Source organism: Chanos chanos, chromosome 7 (assembly GCF_902362185.1).
Source record: "Chanos chanos chromosome 7, fChaCha1.1, whole genome shotgun sequence".
Lineage (NCBI taxonomy): Eukaryota > Metazoa > Chordata > Actinopteri > Gonorynchiformes > Chanidae > Chanos > Chanos chanos.
Window position 1 is genome coordinate 258806 of NC_044501.1, and position 27618 is coordinate 286423.

The 27618-nt window shown below is 43.0% G+C and overlaps 1 protein-coding gene across 1 annotated transcript in view; it reads right to left on the reverse strand.

Annotated features, from left to right (window-relative positions):
* Positions 1-4194: 4194 nt before the first annotated feature.
* LOC115817009 (ly6/PLAUR domain-containing protein 1) overlaps positions 4195-27618 on the reverse strand; it is a 30988-nt gene continuing 7564 nt past the window's right edge. Inside the window, exon 3 of the mRNA XM_030780241.1 lies at positions 4195-4584. Coding sequence (XP_030636101.1) covers positions 4322-4584 — 263 coding nt within the window. The 3' untranslated portion in view covers positions 4195-4321. The remainder of the gene's footprint in view (positions 4585-27618) is intronic.

Consider the following 27618-nt stretch of genomic DNA (forward strand, 5'->3'; position numbering starts at 1 on the left):
ATTTTCATGGTTGATGTTAAAGTCAGTGTTCAGGGTTTAGTGTTAAATTTTGTGTGATGTGTAGGGTTATTTTCATGGTTAATGTTAGGGTCAGTGTTTAGGGTTTAGTGTTAAATTTTGTGTGATGTTTAGGGTTATTTTCATGGTTGATGTTAAAGTCAGTGTTTAGGGTTTAGTGTTAAATTTTGTGTGATGTTTAGGGTTATTTTCATGGTTGATGTTAAGGTCAGTGTTTAGGGTTTAGTGTTAAATTTTGTGTGATGTTTAGGGTTATTTTCATGGTTGATGTTAAGGTCAGTGTTTAGGGTTTAGTGTTAAATTTTGTGTGATGTTTAGGGTTATTTTCATGGTTGATGTTAAGGTCAGTGTTTAGGGTTTAGTGTTAAATTTTGTGTGATGTTTAGGGTTATTTTCATGGTTGATGTTAAGGTCAGTGTTTAGGGTTTAGTGTTAAATTTTGTGTGATGTTTAGGGTTATTTTCATGGTTGATGTTAAGGTCAGTGTTTAGGGTTTAGTGTTAAATTTTGTGTGAGGTTTATGGTTATTTTCATGGTTGATGTTAAAGTCAGTGTTTAGGGTTTAGTGTTAAATTTTGTGTGATGTTTAGGGTTATTTTCATGGTTGATGTTAAAGTCAGTGTTTAGGGTTTAGTGTTAAATTTTGTGTGATGTTTAGGGTTATTTTCATGGTTGATGTTAAAGTCAGTGTTTAGGGTTTAGTGTTAAATTTTGTGTGATGTGTGTGTGTGATGTGTTAAACATGTCAGTCTTAGGGTTACAGTTAGTGTTAGAATTTTGGTTAAAAGAAAAACAAATGTTTTGTGGACAGTTAAAGATGTTTTATCACATTTTGTACTTCACAGTTCAGAACAAACCTGAAACTGATTGTTCTAACATTTCAGCTTCCAGCTGATGTGTCTCAATGGAAGGTATTCCACGAACAAAACTTAATGTTAATGTAAAAATAACAACCACAGTAAAGATAAGAAAAGAACTACTGTTTGATTTTTTCAGGCTTGCACTGAGAGGTTTAGACATTTCTTAGAGTGAGATTTGGTCTGATTCAGTTGTCTCTTTTCTCTCTGTTTCTTATACAGTGTTTAGGCACTTTCCCAGTTCATTCCTGCGTTTAGGTGTTTTTCCGGTTCATTCCTGCATTTAGGTGTTTTTCCAGTTCATTCCTGCGTTTAGGTGTTTTTCCGGTTCACTCCTGTGTTTAGGTGTTTTTCCGGTTCACTCCTGTGAGATGCTCCTCCAATCTGCTCTTCATCACATCACATTTCTCTTCTGAAGAATGTTCTTTAACCATTCATACAAACACACACACACACACACACACACACACTCATTCTAAGCATTCATACAAACACACACACACTCACTCACACACACACACACTCATTCTAAGCATTCATACAAACAGACACACACACACACACACTCTCATACACACACTCATTCTAACCGTTCATACAAACACACACACACACACACACACACACACACACACACTTATACAAACACACACACACACACACTCATTCTAACCATTCATACAAACACACACACACACACACATTCATTCTAACCATTTATACAAACATGCACACACACACTCTCACACACACACATTCATTCTAACCCAAGAGGAAAACAAGCTCTGTGCCCTCAAAGTGAAAACCTTTCTTCATCTCTGAGGTTATGTGTCAGACAAAGTAAAAATGTCTCTTCATCTCTGAGGTTATGTGTCAGACAAAGTAAAAATGTCTCTTCATCTCTGAGGTTATGTGTCAGACAAAGTAAAAATGTCTCCTCATCTCTGAGGTTATGTGTTGGACAAAGTAAAAATGTCTCTTCATCTCTGAGGTTATGTGTCGGACAAGTTGGGACAATTTAAGGAAAATATCTTTCACATAGAGAGAGGACATAGAGTCACATGCTGAAAGTTCATCAGCAATCAGTGAATTACAAAAGTCCATCAGTCCAGTCAGTAAATTACAAAAGTCCATCAGTCCAGTCAGTGAATTACAAAAGTGATCACAAATTGTCATCAGTGAAAACCAGAGGCGTATTAGTGCAATACCTAACAGAGGCACTAGGGGGTGCACCATTAAGTCTGTATTTCTTATACAAACAGTCACATCTTACACACCATGTCACTGTGTTTCTGACACAAACAGTCACATCTTACATACCATGTCACTGTATTTCTAACACAGTCATATCTTACATACCATGTCACTGTATTTCTTATACAAACATTCACATCTTACATACCATGTCACTGTATTTCTGACACAAACAGTCACATCTTACATACCGTGTCACTGTATTTCTAACACAGTCACATCTTACATACCATGTCACTGTATTTCTGACACAAACAGTCACATCTTACACAGCATGTCACTGTACTTCCGACACAAACAGTCACATCTTACACACCATGTCACTGTATTTCTGAGATTCATTCATATTTGTATGAGGCACTTTTTGAAATGATGGCGCGTCTGTGAGAATACAGCAAACTCTCCCTGTGGTTTAATAGCTCAGTGTCTGTCCATTTCTTCATGTTATCCCTTGGCATACTCCTATCATCTTTAAACGTTTAACTTGGTATTTAATCAGGCTAATTCACCCAACTATTCAGACACATAAGCCAACCCTAATTGTGCTACTTAAAGACTTTAACAGTTTGTGTGAAAGATTTGAGATGCAAGTTTCATACATGAATAAAGTACGAAGAACAATGGAGGTTTTATTAAGTATGTCCTTTTATTACTGAAAGCGAGAAAACACAAACATCATACATTTTTCACACAGATATATGTCTAAAGAACTGAAAATGCTGTCCGGCATCTAAACTAAAAGCTCTACTGAACAAACTCCACTATGAGGATCTGACTTTAAAAAATAATGCAGAATGGAAATTAACAAAGACAGAGATCAGTGAACATCCTGTATCGTGTTTAGCACAACTATAATTGTCTGAATGATCCTCAAGTTGACACAAAAATACTGGACGATATCAAAGAAAGACAGTTTCACACTTTCTCACAGAGAGGTGTGTGCAGTGCTGCCTGACTGGAGAACTGATAGGTGTTGAACTGAATCTAACCGGGATACACATGATGAAGATGATGAAGCTGATGAAGATGACATATGTCTGGCGTTAAAGGGTAAAGGGTTGCTGAGTTCCAGCAGATCAGAGAGTAAGTACAGTACACACACACTCCAGCAGATCAGAGAGTAAGTACAGTACACACACACTCCAGCAGATCAGAGAGTAAGTACAGTACACACACACTCCAGCAGATCAGAGAGTAAGTACAGTACACACACACTCCAGCAGATCAGAGAGTAAGTACAGTACACACACACTCCAGCAGATCAGAGAGTAAGTACAGTACACACACACTCCAGCAGGGCTGTGCTCTTTCTCTCAGTGCTCTGGAGACACTTTGTGTCACAGATCCAGCACTGACGGACAGGTCAGTTCCCCACCGTGATATCAGCCATATGACCGTCAGGTCAAACATATGAATAAACCCTTAAACTTAAATACACGGATAAAGTGAAAATGTTAACTGTTAATTAATGGTTAATAAGCTGACCCCCTTTGGATAGAAACAGGAAAACTGCTCTGCACAGCAAGTACATAAAGAAATAAAGGTAACAGTTCCCTTTGTGCTATTTCTGTCAACATTCCCTCATCTTTTGAAACCACAAACAAACAAAATTCTTTTCATATGAGTGTGTGAACTGAGTGGGACTTGGTGTGAACTTGTGGATGCTCTGGTAGACTTTAACTTTGAGAGTCGGTGTGGACTTGTGGATGCTCTGGTAGACTTTAACTTTGAGAGTCGGTGTGGACTTGTGGATGCTCTGGTAGACTTTAACTTTGAGAGTCGGTGTGGACTTGTGGATGCTCTGGTAGACTTTAACTTTGAGAGTCGGTGTGGACTTGTGGATGCTCTGGTAGACTTTAACTTTGAGAGTCGGTGTGAACTTGTGGAGGCTCCGGCAGACTCTGTGTGGCTAGTCTGGTCGTGCTGGAGACATCCTGGTCATGTCTCTATGGAGTCTGAATTTGATGTTTGTTGCTGGAAGAGTTCTGTGTGTCTTCCTTTGGATGCAGGAGTGTCTTCCTTTGAGTGCAGGGGAGGGGACAGAGATGTGTGGAATAAAGTTAGGGTTAGGGTCAGGGTCAGGGTCAGGGTTAGGGTTAGGGTTAGCCTAACCCTTCAGGACCTCGGGTCCTCAAAACCTTCACCAGGAGTGAAACTTTCACCAGGAGGGGTCAGGTCTCGGTTTCTAAGAGTCAGTCGACCAGCACATAGGGCAGAAACAGTGTGAGGAGAGAGACGTGGAGAGACGGGGCTGGAGACAGGAAAAAGAGATGTTGTCTGTCAGAAGGAGCAGCAGACAGGAGAGGTCGTCTGCGCTGACGAGGGCCGTTACACAAGGGCGTGTTGCAGCAGGTGATGCAGACTGAGTTTAGTTTCCCTGTACAGAACTGCTGATAACCAGAGGAGGCGATCAAACACGCGCCGGACGATGCACAGGATTTCCGGTAATGAATACCTGCAGAGACACAAATAGACAGGCTTCAAACGATGGATTAGAAAAGGCAATGAATTAGATAAGACAATATAACTATTATATATAACTATGTATTAAAACCACACCAGCAGAAGGGTAAGACACACTGTCGTAAGGTAATAATCTCACTGTGTCTGACTGCTAACTGCAGTTTCTTGGCAGCGTTTCTGGGACTAAAGATATTATCACAGCTAGAGTAGGTATTTCAAACCTTGAAGCGATTTCATCCTTAGTTCAGTTCTCATGGGCAGATGGGAGCAGATCAGTCACCCTGTGTTCAGGCCAAAATAACGAGAGACCAAGACGCCACTGAGACGGTGGTCTCAGCCCAGTCTCAGACAAACACTGATGTGGTTCATTTTCTTTATGAATGTGATCTGACACAGGTCTACAGGAAACTATAGGAAACACTATGCATTATGGGTAAATGTGCATTATGGGTAAATGTGCATGTGTTATGATCCTCATACTGTTGTTTACGGCAAATTAGACTTTATTTCAAATGAATGTAGGGTTGACTTGGAGCCATGAGGGGCACAGACTGTGCTAGACTGAGTGGAGGGTTGACTCGGAGCCATGAGGGGGTACAGACTGTGCTAGACTGAGTGGAGGGTTGACTCCTCCAACCAAGATCTCCTGCCTCAATGACTTCACACCGTTTGCCCCAACATCTGTGGTCTTGAAGTCATTTGAGCGCATCATCCTCTCATATCTGAAATCCTACCTCACCCCTCTGATGGATGTTTACCAGTTTGCTTACCGAGTCAACAGGGCTGTTGAGAATGCTGTTAATTTTTCCCTCCACCACACACTGCAACACCTAGAGTCACCCAGCACCTACACCTGCATCCTATCCATCAACTTCAGCTTGGCCTTCAATACAAAGGCCAGTGGTGAGGTATGGACTATGTTAAAATGAGTAAAGGGTTGACTTGGAGCAGTGATGAGGTATGTACTATGTTAAATGAGTGTAGGGATGACTTGGAGCAGTGATGAGGTATGGACTATGTTTAAATGAGTAAAGGGTTGACATGGGGCAGTGAGGAGGTATGGACTATGTTAAAATGAGTAAAGGGTTGACTTGGAGCAGTGATGAGGTATGGACTATGTTAAATGAGTGTAGGGATGACTTGGAGCAGTGATGAGGTATGGACTATGTTAAAATGAGTAAAGGGTTGACTTGGAGCAGTGATGAGATATGGACTATGTTAAAATGAGTAAAGGGTTGACTCGGAGCAGTGATGAGGTATGGACTATGTTAAAATGAGTAAAGGGTTGACATGGAGCAGTGATGAGGTATGGACTATGTTATAATGAGTGTAGGGATGACTTGGAGCAGTGAGGAGATATGGACTATGTTAAAATGAGTAAAGGGTTGACATGGGGCAGTGAGGAGATATGGACTATGTTAAAATGAGTAAAGAGTTGACTTGGAGCAGTGAGGAGATATGGACTATGTTAAAATGAGTGTAGGGTTGACTCGGAGCAGTGATGAGGTATGGACTATGTTAAAATGAGTAAAGGGTTGACATGGAGCAGTGATGAGGTATGGACTATGTTATAATGAGTGTAGGGATGACTTGGAGCAGTGAGGAGATATGGACTATGTTAAAATGAGTAAAGGGTTGACATGGGGCAGTGAGGAGATATGGACTATGTTAAAATGAGTAAAGGGTTGACATGGGGCAGTGAGGAGATATGGACTATGTTAAAATGAGTAAAGAGTTGACTTGGAGCAGTGAGGAGATATGGACTATGTTATAATGAGTGTAGGGATGACTTGGAGCAGTGAGGAGATATGGACTATGTTAAAATGAGTAAAGGGTTGACATGGGGCAGTGATGAGATATGGACTATGTTAAAATGAGTAAAGGGTTGACTTGGAGCAGTGATGAGATATGGACTATGTTAAAATGAGTAAAGGGTTGACTTGGAGCAGTGAGGAGATATGGACTGTTTTAAGCCCAGCTAACATATGTGGAAATGGAATGACTCATCCAGTCCCCAAGAACTATGGGGTCTATATTTCATTTATTGATTATTTATTATTCATTCACTGTCCAGTCACTACTTTGACGTATTTTGCCTTAATTGAGCCACTTTTAATACGATGAAATCATCACCTTGTTTATTGATCGTTCAGGGCTCAGGGTTTTTTTCATTAAGAGGTTATTCTTACTGGGGGAGCTGGAACTCTATATTTACAGGCATCTATCGTGACTCACCAGTCTGGTTAATATCGTGTTACTTGCATAGTTTCATTACCTTTCCTGCAGTGTGACAACATTATCTGCTACTGAAACAGCCACTAGTGAAATGGTCTGTCAGAATATACTGCTGATCTTTCTCTTTCACGTCACTGTTTATGAACAAGGACACCAGTAGGTATTAGAATGAGGTGTTAATGGATAAGGACACCAGTAGATGTTAGAATGAGGTGTTAATGATTGAGGTGTTAATGAATGAGGTGCATCTGTCACCTGTTGCTTTAATGCAGTCGTAATTCAGACTTTCAGATTATGCCAATACAACTATTCACTTGGCACTGAAAAGATTTCTCTGATATAACCAGGGTAAATGGAACACAGTCATGATCAGTTCACACAACAGACATCTAACTTTTCCCTCACTGCTCACTGAAATTGGCATAAGATACATTTAAGAACTTATTTATATATACATAAGGTATATTTATGTTTCTATCATGACTAAACTCTTCTAAAACAGCCTGGTGCCTGGGAAGACAGGACATATTTTATGTGTTTGATTTTTCAAGTGGTTCTGCAAAGAGTCTTAGAGGTTTCAAACGACGTATGTTTTACGGTAAAGGAGCTACTAGACAATGAAACCAACAGAACACACACAGAATTATTATACATTTCACTGAAAATCAAACACAGCCTGTAACCTGATTGGACAACCCCAGAAAACACACAGAATTATTATACATTTCACTGAAAATCAAACACAGCCTGTAACCTGATTGGACAACCCCAGAAAACACATAGAATTATTATACATTTCACTGAAAATCAAACACAGCCAGTAACCTGATTGGACAACCCCATTGCATGGTATTTTTATGATGGCAATGACAACAAGGCAGTGCAAAATCCTTAAATGTTGAGAAGAAATCAGATAGTTATCGAATTAAAAAAAATGTTCAAGTGAATTTGTTGATGGGGTGAAGCCAAGTAATAATGGAACACATTATAAAGGACCAAAATATCATTTGAGTTATGGTCCTGCTAGGTCACTATATGACCTCTCTCTCTGAGCTTGCTCCAGTAAGCAGCAGGGAAGACAGATGATACTTAACAAAATGAACCCTTTGCAATATTTTCACTTTAACTGTTCATATCTAGGCTTGCAGAGAGCTGATGAGGCTTGACCATCTGTTAAGATCTTTGAGAACCTTATTCAAAGTTTAACTGTGTTTGACAGGATGACTGAGTGAGGGAGGTACCACAATACTACAGAGAAGTATACAACATCGAAAGTTCAACTGTAAGAATGTTTACAGAGAAGTATACAACATAGAAAGTTCAACTGTAAGAATGTCTACGGAGAAGTATACAACATCGAAAGTTCAACTGTAAGAATTTCTGCAGGGAGAGAAGCTCTGTTAGCTGCGCCATTTTGGGGTAATGAAGATGGTTTAAACCAGATGACCTTGAATGAAGACGGTTTAAACCAGATGACCTTGAATGAAGATGGTTTAAACCAGATGACCTTGAAAGCTGACAGAACTTTTATAAGGAGTGGATTCCCACAGAAATGAGGCTGGTCCTCTGCACTGAAGGCTGAATGATGTTGTGTATTACACACAGAGATGAATCTAACATTAGGACACTGATGGCTGAATTATGCTGTGTATTACACACAGAGATGAGTCTAACATTAGCACACTGAAGGCTGAATGATGTTGTGTATTACACACAGAGATGAGTCTAACATTAGGACATTGATGGCTGAATTATGCTGTGTATTACACACAGAGATGAGTCCAACATTAGAACACTGATGGCTGTATGATGCTGTGTATTGAGGACAGAGATGATTCTAACATTAGAACATTGAGAGATGAACTGAGGTAAAGGGTCAGAGCCCTGGACTCAGATGTCACCCTTGACATGAAGACCTTGAAACAGCAAACAAAGGCCAGTGCATTTTGCCTGTCAGGACCATTAAAGAGGTTATAATTCAGCACTTTTATCGTCTGAGTGAAACCCTCTCCAGACCTGGAGCCAGACCTGATGACAAGTAGGGCCAGGCAAGACTTTTGCACTGTTTGATGGCATCAAGGGATAAAACAGCTGTTGGTGCCTTAATATCCATGTTGATATTAATTATGCAGAAGTAATTACCTAACATTGTCAGTGGCAAGGCAACCTCTAATGAAGCCAGTTCGATCACAATTCATCAGTGGTGGCATATGATTCTGGGGGTGTGTGTGTGTGTGGAGGGGGGGACTTTGGAATAAATTTTTAGGTCACAGTTAAGTAAACTAATGGGCCTGTAGCGGCTAAAATCAGTCAGGTCTTTATACTATTTCAGAAGCAGACAGGAAACTCTTATGGTTACACCCCTGGAAGAACATTTCCTGTAGCGGTATGAATGATGTTGAGTGGCAGATGTTCCAGGAGGTTCTGGGGGAATGGCATCTAGCCCAGGTGACTTCCCTTTCTGCATATCAAGTGGATCCACTTATAGCTCATCTAGGATGGTAGGTTCTGCCAGCCAGGCGCAGTATTCTACAGTAAGGGGTGACCGATGTACTCTACTAAGAAAGGCATGGCATTGTGTCTTGCCAAGATTGTGTCTGATTTGTACAAACTGGAGTAATAAGAATGGAAGGATTCACTAATCTTTAAGAGAGCCGTTTCTCGTCTAAAAGATGGAAAATCAGCAAACATTAACTCCGATCTTCTTGGCCAGGAGGTGACGAAGTCTTGATCTGTGTAAATGATAACGTTGACCGGTTCTATGAATTAGAAATCCTGACTGTGGTTTGAGGGTAGAAGTGATCTCTTTTTTGACTACTTTCTGTTTTAAGGCCAGTAGTTCAATGTAATGTCCCTGAAGCACCGTATCTAAGTTTGCATTCAGGGCCCCCAAGGTTTCTAATTTTTAAAGTCTTTTGCTTTATGAAGGTTTCATGCACATAATGTTGCATTATTCCCAATGAATCCTTTAGCTGCCTCCCACAGTATCCCAGAATCAACGACAGAGCCTGCATTGAACTGTACGAATTCCCCAAGTGTCTCTGTGAATTATCATTATTATTTATCTAAAGTCATTATTTTTCGAATATGCAGAATTAATGTGCCATTCAGGGGCACTGGAAGAAAACCCAGTAAACAGAGCGGAGCAGATAAGATCTTTGATTTCCAACAGAGCCACGTGTAGCAAGGATACATGAGAAACACTAGACAAGGCTGAGGGGAGGTAATTAAATAACTGATTCTGGAAAAAGACCAATGTCTTAAAAATCTAAAGTCAAAGAGGGGTTAGCGCCACGCCGCTGTCTGTCTGAACTGAATCACTGGTGCACTCAAGTCTGTCTGAATTGAATCACTGGTACACACATGTCTGTCTGAACCGAATCACTGGTACACACGTCTGTCAGAACTGAATCACTGGTACACACATGTCTATATGAACTGATTCAGTGGTACACACATGTCCTTCTGAACTGAATCACTGGTACACACATGTCTGTATGAACTGATTCGGTGGTACACACATGTCCTTCTGAACTGAATCACTGGTACACACATGTCTGTCTGAACTGAATCACTGGTGCACAGTTGCTAAGTGGAAAACTGGCAAAGTCCTCTCCAGTCCCTGAAGGCCTTGATCAATCTGCCAGTGAGTTCCACACAATGGTAAAATCATCACCAACTACAAATGAGTAGTTAGTCAATTCCCGCATATTTTGCCAGCGTTTTGCAAAATTCATTGTCCCAAACACAGTGGGAGTACATGTGGCCACAAAAGCATTATCCTGACAAAAGCATTATCCTGTCAAAAGCATTGTCCTGACAAAAGCATTATCCTGACAAAAGCATTATCCTGTCGAAAGCATTATTCTGACAAAAGCATTATCCTGACAAAAGCATTATCCTGACAAAAGCATCATCCTGTCAAAAGCATTATCCTGACAAAAGCATTATCCTGTCGAAAGCATTATCCTGACAAAAGCATTATCCTGACAAAAGCATTATCCTGTCGAAAGCATTATCCTGACAAAAGCATTATCCTGACAAAAGCATTATCCTGTCAAAAGCATTATCCTGTCAAAAGCATTATCCTGACAAAAGCATCATCCTGCCATAAGCAATTTGAGCTGCTGCATCTGCCAGCAAAACCCAAAACCTTGAATTTCAGATTCCACCTAACGACAACTGCAACCCCATTAGCTTGTACTAAATGAGGAGGATGCTACAGTGTAGTTCATTTAGCGTCAAGCCCTCAGTGTGTTTACGTGCATGATGGGTCTACTTCAATACAACGATATCAGTTTTCTTTACGTACAGTAGCCCTAAAAAATGGCTTTGTGAAAAACTCCCTCAGACTGTGCATATAATTGCCTTGACTTGACTGCGCATGCGCACTCACCAGTTTAGTTCAATAACAGTTACTCAGCACTTTAGTTCTGTAACAGTTACTCAGCAGTTTAGTTCTGTAACAGTTACTCAGCAGTTTAGTTCTGTAACAGTTACTCAGCAGTTTAGTTCTGTAACAGTTACTCAGCAGTTTAGTTCTGTAACAGTTACTCAGCAGTTTAGTTCTGTAACAGTTACTCAGCACTTTAGTTCTGTAACAGTTACTCAGCAGTTTATTGCTTGTGGTTCGTGTGATTTGTTTCTGCTTTGCCGAGGTTTCCACTTCTGTCACGTTGAACTGCAGTGTTGTGCGTTACTGACAACTGACAATCTCTCCATGTTAAAAATATATTGTGTAAATGATCTTTCTATGATAAAGATATATTGTTTATATGCTTGTATTTTCATCGCAAAGCGGGTTAAATTCAGCTGTGGTTATCGATGCTAGTTAACCAGCAGATATATCTATATTACAGAGATTCGTAATCGAGAAATAATGACAAATTAAGTGAATGTGAATGTTATTAGAACCATATGCATGTTCGTGTTAGCAAATGTCGTTAAAATTACGATTTGAAACTGTAGAACTGTTGCGTTTTCAGCTTGTGTATTACGACTGTTCTGGTATGTATGTTGAACTATCTGTAGTCTTATATTGCCATCTAGTGGTGTTGCCTGTAATTACACCCCCAATCTATGTAACGTGAAGTATTCATCTGTAGACATTTCAGTGTTGATATTGTAGGCTCTTGTCTGATTGCACTCTGACAATGTAATGCCACTGTGGCATCTGTTTATGCCACTATGGCATCCGGGCACACTTTAGTCTTAAGGCTGTATGTAGTTAACGTGAAGAAAGTGTTATTTGAATTCCTTTATCATTTAAAAGTACACACTGTATTTCACACACAATTCAATTTTTGTCCGTTTGTTATTTTCTTTTGTTTGTGACGTCTGAAGTATCTGGCATGCTTTCTTCCTCTCTCTCTAACTCCCTTTGTCTGATCACACACCTCAACATTGGGATAACAGTGCGAGTTAAGGGTTGGGTAGAGTTGTTGGGTTTAGGGACTACTTAAGACTAGCTCTCAAGTTAGAGATTCTTTGTCTCTCTCTCTCCACACACGCGCTTTTCGTCGCCCATCCCCACTCTCGTTGGTGCCCAGCACACACGCTTGCGCACTACATCCTCATACCACACATACCTCTTGCCTGTGCGCCTGCACACAGCCTCTCTCCCTCGCTCCTCCTCCTCTTTTCTGTGCGCAGCTGGGCACACGCCCACATACATGCACGTTTTCACACACACACACAAACACACACACACACACACACACAAACACACACACACACACACACACACACATAAACACACACACACACAGATAAACACACACATAAACACACACACACTCACACACACACATACACAAATGCACGCACATATCTCCACTCTCACACTCATTCAGTCCATAGCCTCATTACCGTCATAGTACCATTTGTGCCTTGATCATTACCATCATATTACCATTTGTGCCTTGATCATTCTATTTGCTGCAATACATTAGTACTACAATACTCACTAAGACTGTAGCACAGTGTTACAACTAGATTAATCTATTCATTTTAGTAGTTCAATTATAAAGTATTACACACCAAAATTAATGGTTAATAATTTATGTGACTGATTTATATGAGACTGATTTATATGAGACTGATTTGATAATCCTATTACACATGCATCTTTTGGTGTTCCCGTATTAGGATTGCTACTCTACCTACACCTCTTAGTCACTCAAAGACCCTAACCCTAACTCTGATGTGAGGGAAAGCACAGGAGGTTTGAGGTCTTTTTGACTTTGGGAGCGCGACCATGCTAGAACCGATGGCGCGACCATATTAGATCTGACGGCGCGACCATGTTAGATCTGATGGTGTGACCATATTAGATCTGATGGTGCGACCATGTTAGATCTGATGGTGCGACCATGTTAGATCTGATGGTGCGACCATGTTAGATCTGATGGTGCGACCATGTTAGATCTGATGGTGCTACCATATTAGATCCGATGGTGCGACCATATCAGATCTGATGGTGCTACCATGCTAGATCTGATGGTGGTACCACAACAGATGCTATGGGTTTGCATGATGCCTTTTAGACTTAGTCTTAGTCTTTTAGAGCAGCGGTTTTCAACGTTTTTCAACATGTGTGCCCCCCGCCCCATTGTCTATGTTCGAATTGCCCCCCCCCCCCTTTTCATTGTACTTTGCGCTTAAAAAAAGTGTAATCTTGCGTTCCCCTTGACAGCCCCCCCCCCCCATCCCCCCGGGCCCCACAGATTGAAAACCCCTGTTTTAGAGAAGGATCCACTTTGGAAGCAACTCTGTGAGGTACTGCACTGCATTGGATCCCTCTGTGCTGTCCCTCAGATGAGTTAAGTGGATTTCTGTATGTCATCTTCCTTCTCAAAAATTCCTCAACTTCTCTCACAGAATAGAAATGGAGTTGTGGAGTTGTTTTTAACACCAGCCATCAGAGTTGTATTCTCTGAGGTGATGTAGTTAATGCTTCCTGTCAGAGATGACAGTTCTGCTGGATTATCTATTAGATTATCATCAGTGCTTTGTCCCCCCTGAAGTTGACTCAGTTTAGGTTTGAAACACATTGCAACACCATGACAGCATAGAAATCAGGACTAGTCCCTTTAGCTGGCCTAACAGCCGCATGAAGGATATGCCTTGCCTATTATTGCTTACGCAAACCAGCTTTAGCTGGCCTGACGGCTGCATGAAGGATATGCCTTGCCTATTATTGCTTACACAAACCAGCTGGTGGTGAAACAAGGCTAGACTGACATAAAGACAACAACAACAACAACAACAAAACCCATGAATGTTTGGGGATTTGGGAAGATAGAAAAAAAAGTCTAAGCTGCTGATCACATGGTCCCAGACTCACATGTTAAATCTAAGAAAATATTCACACACGTGTGGAACAAAACTGAGTAACTGATTAAAGTTGAAAAAGTTTTTGCTTTTGACAAATATTGGGGAAATTTGTACAGTTGTCAGTTGTGGAATACTTTTTGCACATTATCCAAATGTCAAAAAATGTTTGTGACATTTATTCAGTGTTGTATTTTTTTTTTAAATTAACAATTTAATACCACATATAAAATAAATTAAGACAGTAGCAAATTTAAGAAAACCATAATAATTAATATAATTTTTGGCTCGAGTTTTGAGTGATGGGAAACTTGCACTTTGAGGTCAAGTCCTCTTTTGTCACTTTTGGTACCTCACTTACAGATATAAGTGAGTATGAGTGTTTGTGCACCAGTGTATAGTGTACCATATAGGGAGAATAGTACAGGATAGGCAATACAGTCACAAGAACCAATGCTTCAGTACCCAGTTAATGCCAAATTACATAAAATATAACAATACTGTTTTTTTCTACAGCACTGGTAGCCAGTACCATATGTGATAGACTGAAAGCCAGTACCACACTCCTGTATGACTGACTGAAAGCCAGTACCACACTCCCATATGACTGACTGAAAGCCTGTACCACACTCCCATATGACTGACTGAAAGCCTGTACCACACTCCTGTATGACTGACTGAAAGCCTGTAGCACACTCCCGCATGACTGACTGAAAGCCAGTACCACACTCCCGTATGACTGACTGAAAGCCTGTACCACACTCGTGTATGACTGACTGAAAGCCTGTACCACACTCCCGTATGACTGACTGAAAGCCTGTACCACACTCCTGTATGACTGACTGAAAGCAGGAGGACCTGGGATGTCCACTGTCAAGCGAGAAAAACAGCACTATGAAAAAGGTACATAGCTACAGTGACAACAGAGCAAGGCTTAACACTGACACCTGATACAGCTAAAGTGCTAAATGACCTCACTGGTCTGTGTGTATGTCACTAATAAAGAAGTTAAACTTAAACTTAAATTTTATACAGCTAAGTGCTAAATTCACCAGTCTTAGCCAGAGCTTACTGTAGCATCCTTACAGCCAAGTTTTAGCAAAATACTGTATAACTTTAGTGTTTTAAGTATATATGCCTTGTGATAGAGTAGTGACCTGTCCAGGGTGTTTCCCTGCCTTTCGCCCAATGAACACTGGGATAGGCTCCAGCAGCCCCATGACCCTAATTAGGATAAGCAGGTTAGAAAATTAATGAAAAGAATTAATTTTAAGTAGATATTTTCAGGCAATAATGATCTGTCACCACGTCAGTAGATTCTGAGTACTGCTTGCACTCTGAGTTTTTGTATAAAAAAATTTTAGGTTATGGATGGACATTTTGTACTGTTCCTGAAATCCAAAGTAAGAATGTTTCAGGACGTCTTAACCTGAAAGCCATGTGCCAGAGTTGGACTTGGAAGCTAGTGTTCTTATCCAACACTGACGCTCACATCGAAACAACTAATAGCTCAGAGTTCCAACATCCGCAAGAAGCAACCGCTCTCACAACTAGACATGGATGTGACACAGAACAATTGCTACGGCAAAGGGGGGGGGGGGGCAGGACGACAGGTCAGGGGGGAGATGTCATCATTCCCCACACCCTGAGATTGGGTACCAAGCTCCAATAAGCCCTTGCGATCTGAACGCAAGAGCAGCTGACCTGAAACGGAAGCTCATAACTAAGCCGAACACCTGGAACCCCTGCCAGTTACCAAGACTAAGTGAGGTACCTCCTGAAAGTCTATACGAGGATGTGAATGCAGCTCTATGGACAATCCCTACTGCGACCATCACTGAGAACAATAAGCTGATATACAGCACAGCAACAGTGATCCTTTAGATGCTTGGCTATAAGACAGAGACTAGGAGCAGTATCTCCCATGGAGACGGAGGGTGGAGGCCAAGATCAAGGCAGCACAGAGGGAGATTAGTCAGATATCGGAACTACAGAAAGGCAAAAGCAAGAAAGAGTTACCAGAGAAGTACAACAAGCTGTCCATACCTGAGGCCCTAGAGACTGCCAAGCAAAGACTCACAGCCCAGGCCACCTGCCTGAAGAGGTACACCTCAGAAATAAAAGCCAGGAGAATAAATCGGATGTTCTCCACTGCACCATCCAAGGTATACTCTCAGTGGCAGAGTAATAACAAGGGAGTAGATCCACCAAGGCTGGGGACAATACTGGAAGAGCATATGGGAGAAAGAAGCATCACACAACACTAGTGCTCAGTGGCTAGTGGACCTGAGAACAGACCACAGCACCCTCCCTGAACAAGATCCAGTAACCATTACAGTGGCAGACATCCAAGAAAGAGTCTCAGGTATGAAGAACCGGATGGCACCTGGCCCTGACATGATCCATGTCCACTGGCTAAAGAAGCTAACTTCAGTCCACGAGTGCCTGGCTGCACAGATGAACCAGCTGATAATGGATGGGACCCATCCTGAATGGTTAACCAAAGATAGGACAGTCCTGATACTGAAGGATTCCCAGAAGGGAGCAGTCCCATACAACTACAGGCTGATAACCTGCCTCTGCACAACATGGAAGCTCCTGTCAGGCATCATAGTGGATAAAATGAGTAGGCACATGGCTCAGTACATGAGCGGGGCCCTGAAAGGTAACACCAGAGGAGCAAAACACCAGCTACTGGTAGATAAGACAGTCTCTCGAGACTGCAAGACCAGACAGACCAACCTGTGCACTGCCTGGATTGACTACAAGAAAGCCTACGACTAGATGCCTCACACATGGATCCTGGAATGCTTGGAGCTGTATAATATCAACAGGACACTAAGAGCCTTCATCAAGAACTCAATAGGGCTGTGGAAAACAACACTAGAGGCCAACTTCAAACCAATAGCACAAGTAGCCATCATCTGCAGCATCTACCAAGAAGATGCTTTGTCCCCCGCTGCTGTTCTGCAAGATCATCATGAAGAGTGGCTACAGGTACCGACTACAGAATGTCTACATGGATGGCATCAAACTGTACACCAGGAGTGAGCAAGACATCGACTCACTGATGCACACCACTAGGATCTACAGCAATGACATCGGAGTGTCATATGGGCTTGAGAAGTGTGGTCGGATGGTAACAAAGAGAGGGAAGGTAGTCAGAACTGAGGGGATTGTACTACCAGAGGGCGACATAGCAGATGTCGAGGAAAGCTACAAGCACCTTGGAATCCCACAGGCAAATGGGAATCATGAAGCGGTCAATAGGAACGCATCAACTACCAAATACCTGCAGAGAGTAAGGCAAGTCCTGAGAAGTCAGCTGAATGGGAAAAACAAGGTCCAGGCTATAAACACCTACGCCCTGCCGGTCATCAGAAACCCCGCTGGAGTAATAAGCTGGCCAAAGGAAGGGATGGAAGCCACTGACATCAAGACAAGAAAGCTCCTTACAGTACATGGAGGATTTCACCCCAAATCCAGCATCCTGAGACTGTACACTAAGCGGAATAAAGGAGGCCGAGGACTAGTGAGCGTCAGAGCCACTATCCAGGATGAGACATCAAAGATCCAAGACTAGACCAGGAAGATGGCCCCAAGCGATGAAGTGCTTAGTGAATACCTCAGGCAGCAGAAACCTCTGAAGGAAGAAGAACAGGAGCAGGAACCATTATGGAAGGACAAGCCCCTGTATGGTGTGTACCACCGTCAAATAGAGGAAGTGGCTGACATTGAGAAATCCTACCAGTGGCTGGACAAGGCTGGATTGATGGACAGCACAGAGGCACTGATCATGGCAGCACAGGAACAGGCCCTGAGTACAAGATCAATAGAGGCTGAGGTCTACCACACCAGGCAGGACCCCAGTTGTAGGCCGTGCAAAGACACCCCTGAGACAATCCAGCACATAACAGCAGGGTGTAAGACACTAGCAGGCAGGGCATACAAGGAACACCATAACCAAGTGTCTGGCATACTATACAGAAAGATCTGTGCTGAGTATGAACTGGAAGTCCCAAGGTCAAAATGGGAAACACCCCCGAAGATGGTGGAGAACGACAGGGCTAAGATCCTGCGGGACTTCCAGATACAGACTGACAAGCTGCTTATGGCTAATCAACCGGACATAGTCGTGGTGGACAAGCAGGAGAAGAAAGCTGTAGTGATAGACACAGCAGTTCCGAGCTACAGCAACATCAGGAAGAAGGAACAAGAAGCTCGAGAAATACCAAGGGCTGAAAGAAGAGCTAGAAAAGATGTGGAAGATGAAGGTAACAGTGGTCCCCGTGGTCATTGGAACAGTCAGAGCTGTGACCCCCAAACTGGTAGAGTGGCAGATCCCAGTAAGAACATCCGAGATCTCTGTCCAGAAGAGCGCAGTCCTACGAACAGCTAAGATACTGCGCAGGACCCCCAAGCTTCCAGGCCTCTGATAGAGGACCCGAGCTTGGAGGGGAAAAGAAGACTGCCCACAGAGGCGAGGGGAGAATTATATATGTTGTGACGGTAGTGGGACTATTTTAATTTAACAGTTCGGGCGCCAGGTGAAATCCTCCACCACTCAGACAGAGTAGTTAAAAAAATAGTGTTACTGATATAGTGTTAGTGTTACTGATGCTACAGTGAGCCAAACACAACAGGCACAGTTATGCGATTATTTTTTTATTGGTCTAAAGAAAAGAAAAGAAATCCTGACCGCAAGCTTTCAAAATAAAAAAAAAAACAATTTCCAAACAATTGCGTTCAAAATAATACACGTAATATTACGACAATCCGACCTTAAAATTGCCATAACAGAATAACTTTAAACACAATTTCCAAATATATCAGCAATAAGAGGGCAACCCGGGCGCCATAGGAAAATAACAATAAAATAAAACAAAACTGAAATAAACAGAGAACAGAAGAGCTATCCCTAGGTTAACAAAAACCCCTTTCGGAAAAAAAAAAAACCCAAGCCGTAGCCCAAGGTTACGGCTTCTAAAGAGCGGTCAGTATGGAACCGGTCTTTTAAAAAAAAAAGATTCGTCTCACCGCTGCCGTGTCACCTGCTAAATATGATTTAAAAAAAATCACAATAAAATCGTAAGCAGGAACTGAACACGGCTTACCGGTTGAACTTGCTCTGGTTCAAAAAGGCTAAGAATGGAGGAAAAAAAAAAACCTCGCTCTCTCTCCGATACTCAAAAAAAAAAACCAAGCGCGTCCTAACAGCGCAGATACCTCAAGGTGTTCTAAAACGCACAAGCGCGACATACCAGGCAGAGGAAGTGGAGGAGAGAGCGCAATGTTACCTGGGCCAGGTATTTATAGACACGGATCAGGACCCGTATGCAGTCGCCATGTTTTTTAAAAGAATATTTTATTATAGGGGGACATGGCTCTTATCGCCACAATGTGTGTGTGTGTGTGTGTGTGTGTGTGTGTATGAGTCAATCCATGTCAAATCAGATAAGGTTGTTACAGTTCCGTTTTGTTCAAACCTTCTCTATATCATGAATGGGCCCCAAAACCAAGGCTCATAAAATATTTCTCTTCAAATCTTATGTTTTCATATTTTTTCAGCCTTTGACATGAATTCATTTTATAGCTTCAAAAATGCCTTATCTGGGAAGCTATGTTTTGGGCATGAGTATCTTGATAAGTATTGTTCCTAGCTTCACCAAACTTTGTAGGATGGAAGACAAACATGTTTTCTGTATAACAGTACTAAAAGCCTGTACTGCATGTCTGTCATGAAATCACCAGGAAGCTGGATGCAAGTGCAGAGATGGTTGTAATTTAATGGAAACCAGGCGAGTACAAATAAACATAAATTCCAACACAGGACAGAAAAAAACTGGAAGCAACACAGAATAATACTGAAAGTATCCAAAGTAGGTTTCAGAGCACTCAGAGTACACGTAGGGTAAGTGTAGACTCGCGATGATGGAGAGAAACAGTGAAGTTAATAAAGAGGAGGGAATCAAAGAAAACCAAGTGGATACAGGTGTGAGTGATTGAAGGGACAGGCCGATGATTAGTAAACCAGTGACGCCTATCGCTGAATGGCTGGAGTCGGTGCGGGAGGAGACGAGGTCGTTACAGTACCCGCCCCCCCCCCTTGAGGCACGGCTCCAGCCGTGTAACGTCGCCGGCCAGGGGGACGTCCCCGAGGGCGAGGAGCTGGGCGATCTGGGTGATTGCGATGAAATTCAGAGATGAGGTTAGGATCCAGGATGTCGGAGATGGGGACCCAGCGTCGCTCCTCGGGACCGTACCCCTCCCAGTCCACTAAATACTGAATGCGGCCCTCCAGACGACGTCTGGAGTCCAGGAGAGCGCGCTGAGTAGGCTGGTGCGCCGTCAATCTCTAATGTGGGAGTGGAGCATCCCGCGGGGCCGCATCAGTCAGTGGATCGGGAATCATCGGCCTGAGGAGAGAAACATGGAAGGTAGGCGAGATTTTATAATTAGATGGTAACTGTAATGTGTAGCTAACCGGGTTGACCCTCCGGAGGACTTTAAACGGCCCCACAAACCGCGGACTGAGTTTACAGCAAGGCTTGATGTCTCGGGTAGAGAGCCAGACTCTGTTGCCAGGATGGAAAACTGGGGGGTCCCTGCGGTGGCGATCTGCTTGCAACTTCTGTCGGCGGACGGCTTTTTGGAGATGTACATGGGCCATTTGCCAAACGCTTTCTGCCCGCCGAAACCAGTCATCCACCGCAGGAGCCTCAGTCTGGCTCTGATTCCAGGGACACAAGGGAGGTTGATATCCTAGCACGCACTGAAAGGGAGTTAAACCAGTAGAAGAATGACGCAGTGAATTCTGAGCGTATTCCGCCCAGGGCAGAAACTTAGACCAGTCGTGCTGACGGCTGTAGCAGTAGCTACGGAGGAATCTCCCAGGTCCTGGATGGTCCGCTCCGCCTGGCCGTCAGATTCCGGACGGTAGCCAGATGCGAGGCTAACCGTGACTCCCAGTCTCTCCATGAAAGCCTTCCACACCCGAGAGGTAAACTGGGAGCCACGATCGGAGAGAATTTCCTCCGGAAGGCCAAAGCAACGGAAGATATGGTGAAACATGGCATCCGCAACCTGGAGAGCAGAGAGAAGAGAAGCAAAGGGAATTAGGCGGCAGGCTTTAGAAAATCGATCTACCACTACCAAGACCGTGGTGTTTCCGTTGGATTGAGGTAGATCAGTGATAAAGTCTATTGCAATGTGGGACCATGGTCTCTGTGGAATTGGCAATGGGAGGAGTTTTCCAGCTGGGATTTCTCGTGGGGTCTTGGTAATGGCACAAACAGAACAAGATCTTACATACCACCTCACGTCAGAGGCCAAGGTGGACCACCAATATTTGTCAGCGATGAGTTGGATGGTTGGGGTTATCCCAGGATGTCCGGAGGACAGAGAGGTATGAGCCCAGATGATAATTCTCTCGCGGAGCGTAGTGGGGACATAGGTTTTATCCACGGGTCGGTTTGGAGGCACGGGTTCTCTCTCAAGACCCCTTCGGATGTCTTCTTCTATGTTCCAATGAATGGGTGCGACAATCAACGAGGGGGCCAGGATGGTTTTGTCCTCTGAGGAGACTTCGCTCGACCCGTGGATATGCGAGAGGGCATCTGCCTCGCCATTCTTTGTCCCTGGACGAAAGGTGATAGTAAAATTGAACCGAGAGAAAAAGAGGGCCCACCTGGCTTGACGTGGATTGAGCCGCTTTGCTCCTCTAATGTACTCCAGGTTGCGGTGATCGGTTAGCACAAGGAATGGTTCCTGAGACCCCTCTAGCCAATGTCTCCACTCCTCAAGCACCAACTTCACCGCCAACAGCTCACGGTTTCCCATGTCATAATTCCTCTCGGCTGGAGATAATTTCCTGGAAAAGAAGGCACACAGATACATTTTAGGGGGCTCACCATGGCGCCCCCACACCGGTGTCAGACGCGTCCACTACCACAACAAACTGTCTCTGTGGGTCAGGCATTTTCAGGATGGGCGCCGAGGTGAACCGTTCCTTTAACTGACAGAAAGCTGATCTGGCGGAATCCGTCCAGCGGAGTCGATTGGGTTGACCCTTCAGAAGCGCCGAGAGGGGGGCAGCCACTGAGCTGAAGTTTCGTATGAAGTGACGATAAAAGTTGGCAAAGCCCAGGAAACTCTGGAGCTCCTTCACCGAAGTGGGTTCTGGCCAGGATGTTACGGCGTTGATCTTTTTCTCCTCCATTCTCACCCCCTCTGGACCGATCACGTATCCCAGGAAGGAGACGGTGGTTTGGTGGAACATGCACTTCTCTGGCTTAACAAAGAGGTGATGTTGAAGTAGGCATGACAGCACTCGACAGACGTGCGAGATGTGTTTGGGGAGTGTGGCGGAATGGATCAAGATGTCATCGATGTAGGCGATTACAAATCTCCCCAGCATATCTCGCAACACGTCGTTGACCATTGCCTGAAAGACAGAAGGTGCATTAACCAAACCAAATGGCATAACCAAGTATTCATAATGGCCAGAAGTAGTACTAAAGGCCGTTTTCCACTCATCTCCTTCCCGAATGCGGATGAGGTTGTATGCGCTTCGGAGGTCCAATTTAGTGAAAAACCGGGACCCCCGAAGTTGTTCGATGGCGGACGGAACCAAAGGGAGCGGATACCGGTACTTCACCGTGACGGAATTTATACCTCTGTAATCGATGCAGGGACGGAGACCTCCATCTTCCTTCTCCACAAAAAAGAAACCTGCAGAGGCTGGGGAGGTCGAAGGACGGATGAACCCCTGCTGCAAGGCTTCACCAATGTATTCTTCCATAGCTTGGGTTTCAGTAACGGAGAGAGGGTAAACACGTCCACCAGGCGGTGAAGTACCGGCTAGGAGGTCGACGGCACAATTCCATGGGCGATGAGGAGGGAGACAGGTGGCTTTGGTCTTACTGAAGACTTCTCTCAGGTCATGGTATTGATGAGGGATCTCAGGAAGCGTGGTTACTGGGGGGCTCTCCACGGAGGTGGCAGCACAGATGAGAGGCATACACCGATGTCGGCATGAAGAAGACCAGGCGAGGATTTCCCTTTCCGACCAGGAGATGTGGGGATCGTGTCTTTGCAACCAGGGGAGTCCGAGGATGAGTGGATGGGTAGATGACTGGAGGACCAAGAGAGTGACGTCCTCTTGGTGGAGAGCCCCCACGGTGAGTGTGATCGGGTCGGTGGCGTGGGTAACCATCCCGCTGCCCAGAAGACAGCCATCCAGGGAATGCACAGAGATCGACGACGTTCTTGCAGCTGACGATCGAGGCGAATGGAGAGGGCGATGAGGGAATCCAGGCTAAGATTTTGCCCCCGACAGGCCAGTTCCATCTGAAGATCGTCTCTCAGTCCCGGCCAGCCACTCCAGCCACTGGCTACTGCAGCGATGCGAAATGACAAGGAGTAATCAGCAGCAGAGCGAGTGCCCTGGGTGAGACGGAGCAGACGTTCACTGACCTCCCTCCCCTCCTCAGGATGGTCGAAAACAGCTCGGAAGAGGTCTACAAAGCGGGCATAGGTGGAAACTTCCGCTCCTCTCTGGTCGTATACAGCCGTCGCCCACTGCCGAGCTCTTCCAGTGAGGAGATTAATTAGGGTGGCAATTTTAGTGGAGTCTGTAAAAGAGGGATGCTGATCAAAGTACAGCTGGCACTGTGTAAGGAAACCATGGCATTCGGAGGGTGTGCCATCGTAATGCTGGGGGAGTTTAACTGGTGAATCTTGTAAGCGGTGAGGCTCGGCTGGCGGTGCAGGAGGAAGATTAGGAGCTGGGGAAGGTTGAGGCAGCGACACGGTGAGTCGTTCAACATGACGGATAAGATCACCCAAGGCAGAGTGAAGATGGAACAACTCACGCTGCTGATCTGCCACCATCTGGGCCAGGGCTGGACTCGGCGGGACGCACCAGGGGGGTCTGGATTCTTGTCCATGGGTAGCGGGATATCTGCTGCGCCCATGAGGAGGCGAAGTCTTCTGTCATGAAATCACCAGGAAGCCAGACGCAAGTGCAGAGATGGTTGTAATTTAATGAAAACCAGGCGAGTACAAATAAACACAAATTCCAACACAGGACGGTAAACAAACTGGAAGCAACACAGAATAATACTGAAAGTATCCAAAGTAGGTTTCAGAGCGCTCAGAATACATGTAGGGTAAGTGTAGACTTCGCGACGATGGAGAGAAACAGTGAAGTTAATAAAGAGGAGGGAATCAAGGAAAACCAAGTGGATACAGGTGTGAGTACCACCAATGGACATGACAGATATTATGAATAAAACAAAATGTGGTAACATATTTTGGTCATGTTCATAGGACCACAATGGCACGTATGGTAGCTAGTAGGAACATAAAAATGTACATGGAAAGTTGTTTGACGTAAGGTTATTAAGGATACAAGTTATTAAAGGTATCTTCAAGATATTTATACCCAAACATGGCTTCCTAGATATGGAGCTGCATCCCTGAGATGGAGCTGCAACCACTTTCCTGTGTTTTGTTTGATTTGACACAGAATGACTCATATATATATACATATGTATATATGCGTATGTATGTATGTGTTTGTGTGTTTGTACGTATACATGTTTGTGTATGTGTGTGTGTGTGTGTGTGTGTGTGTGCGTCTGTGTGTGCATGTACGTATGTATGTGTGTGTGTGTGCATGGCTGTGATCTGCTCTATTAGGCTTATCGTCATCTAGTGTCTTTGTGCCGTCCATTTGCATTGTTTATAAAATAGTTCTGCTACATGATGTGAATGGAGGCAACTGACTCAATCACATCATTAACTGAAATTTGAGAATGGCGTTTCAGAAAACATGCTGATGTTGGTATTACACATCACATGTCAATGACATGTCAGATAATTTATTTGTATTTTAGTAAATCCTCCTGAGTAGAAGCCAGACGCCAAAAAAATTGTTTACATCAACATGGAGGAGACTGGAGCACTTAACAGGTGTCCAAAACAGTTCACTGGCTAATGAGCTGACTTTAACAAATCCTGGTACACAGGAAATACACATTTACGTTCTATCACTGTCGCCTTTGGACTGTAACACACATAGTCACATTAAACATTAAAGAACAATACGGTTAAATGGACAGATTATATTTCACCTTTCTTAAAATTAGATCTGAATATTAAAACACATTATGTATAATGTATAATAATATAATACGTTGTTGATACTTTTCATCACAATAAGAGCTTTTCCAATAGAACACTGAATATGAGTGTTCTGAGTGGGCATAATAGTAATAAAATCAAATAAAGGTTTTGACTGCCCCTCCGAAATACTTTTTTTTTTTTTTTTTAGATTTAACTGAGAGGCCAAATGAGAACATGCGTTCTGTTTTGTGATAGCAATAATATGCAACTCCATAAATGCTATGTCAAACTATGCCTAAAATCTAAAGTAAGCACAAATATGTTAAGTTGTTTTGTTTTATAGAGGTTGTCATTACTATGAATTGTCCCACTGAGTTTTTATACTGTATCACCTCTAAAGATGATACTGATATCATGTGTTTCTCTCACTACAGACAGGAAAGTGTTGTCCTACACTAAACTACTTTTATGGGAACCAAATTAATATATTCCTGCAGTCACAGAGGTGAGCTTTACAGTAATGGGAGTGACGATGAAATCTATATTAACACAGTCGTAACAATAACGAAATCTATATTAACACGGTCATAACAATAATGAAATCTATATTAACACAGTCGTAACAATAACGAAATCTATATTAACACGGTCATAACAATAATGAAATCTATATTAACACAGTCATAACAATAATGAAATCTATATTAACACCAATATAGAAGTAATGAAATCTATATTAACACTGTTATAAAAGTAATGAAATCTATATTAACACGGTCGTAACAATAATGAAATCTATATTAACACCAATATAGAAGTAATGAAATCTATATTAACACTGTTATAAAAGTAATGAAATCTATATTAAGACAGTCGTAACAATAATGAAATCTATATTAACACCAATATAGAAGTAATGAAATCTATATTAACACTGTTATAAAAGTAATGAAATCTATATTAAGACAGTCGTAACAATAATGAAATCTATATTAACACCAATATAGAAGTAATGAAATCTATATTAACATGGTTGTAACAATAATGAAATCTATATTAACACCATGATAGAAGTAATGAAATCTATATTAACCCTGTTATAAAAGTAATGAAATCTATATTAACACTGGTTGTGTTGATGAAATCTATATTAACACTCTGGTTGTGCTAATGGAATCTATATTAAAACTGTGGTAACGATAACAGAATCTATATTAACACTGTGATGCCAGTAATGGAATCTATATTAACACTGTAGCTGCGTTAATGAAAGCTATATTTGCACTCTGATGACAACCCCCTGCTGGTGTGGCATGCAAAGCAATACCATCCTATGCAACACTGGGTGGCCACTCTCTTCGAACAATCATATAGACACTGAGAGCTAGTTTCCAGTGACCCATTAATATACTTAAGGATAACGTCCAGTGACCTATTAATGTACTTAAGGATAACGTCCAGTGACCCATTACTATACTTAAGGCTAACATTCAGTGACCCATTACTATACTTAAGGCTAACATCCAGTGACCCATTACTATACTTAAGGTTAACGTCCAGTGAACAATTAATATGCTTAAGGCTAGCATCCAGTAACTCATTCAACAGATAAGCAGTCATCTAGAGTTTTAGTTGAACCATACCAGAGAGAACTACCAGAGAGATAAATATGCTGTCCCACATGAAAAATGCCTGAGTGAATTACAAGATGGAATGGACAAGTATCTTCCTTTTGGGCAGTACTGTAAAACATATTAGTGTACACTGGTATTATTCTAAGAGTGTTTTGTAGAAAGTGAAGACAAAAAAACAAAGGGGGACAGAGTGGGGACAGAGTGGGGACATGGGGGGGGGGCGGAGTGGGGACACGGTAGGGACAGAGTGGGGACGGGGTGGGGACAGAGTGGGGACAGAGTGGGGATGGTGTTTTGGGACGCTGAGACAGGGCGTGGATAGTGCTTTGTGATGCAGGGATCGGTGTGGATGGTGCTTTGTGATGCGGGGATCGTGTGGATGGTGCTTTGGGATGTGGGGATTGGTGTGGATGGTGTTAGGGGTGGAGATGGAATCTGTTATGGAATCGGAGAGGAAACTGAGTTTTTAATTTTAGTTCCGCACACAAATATGGAAGAGAAGGCACACTGTATCTTGTCGAGTATCACTATGTTCGCTAACGTTTCGGTCGACTGATCCATCAGAGCATAAAAAAGTTACGCATGTAATCTATGTGGTTAAGGCTTGACTATATTCACTCGCATTACAACACGCACCAAACCGAACGTCCTGTACCGAAGGTTGCGGTACCAATACGTGTACCAGTACACCCCTAATG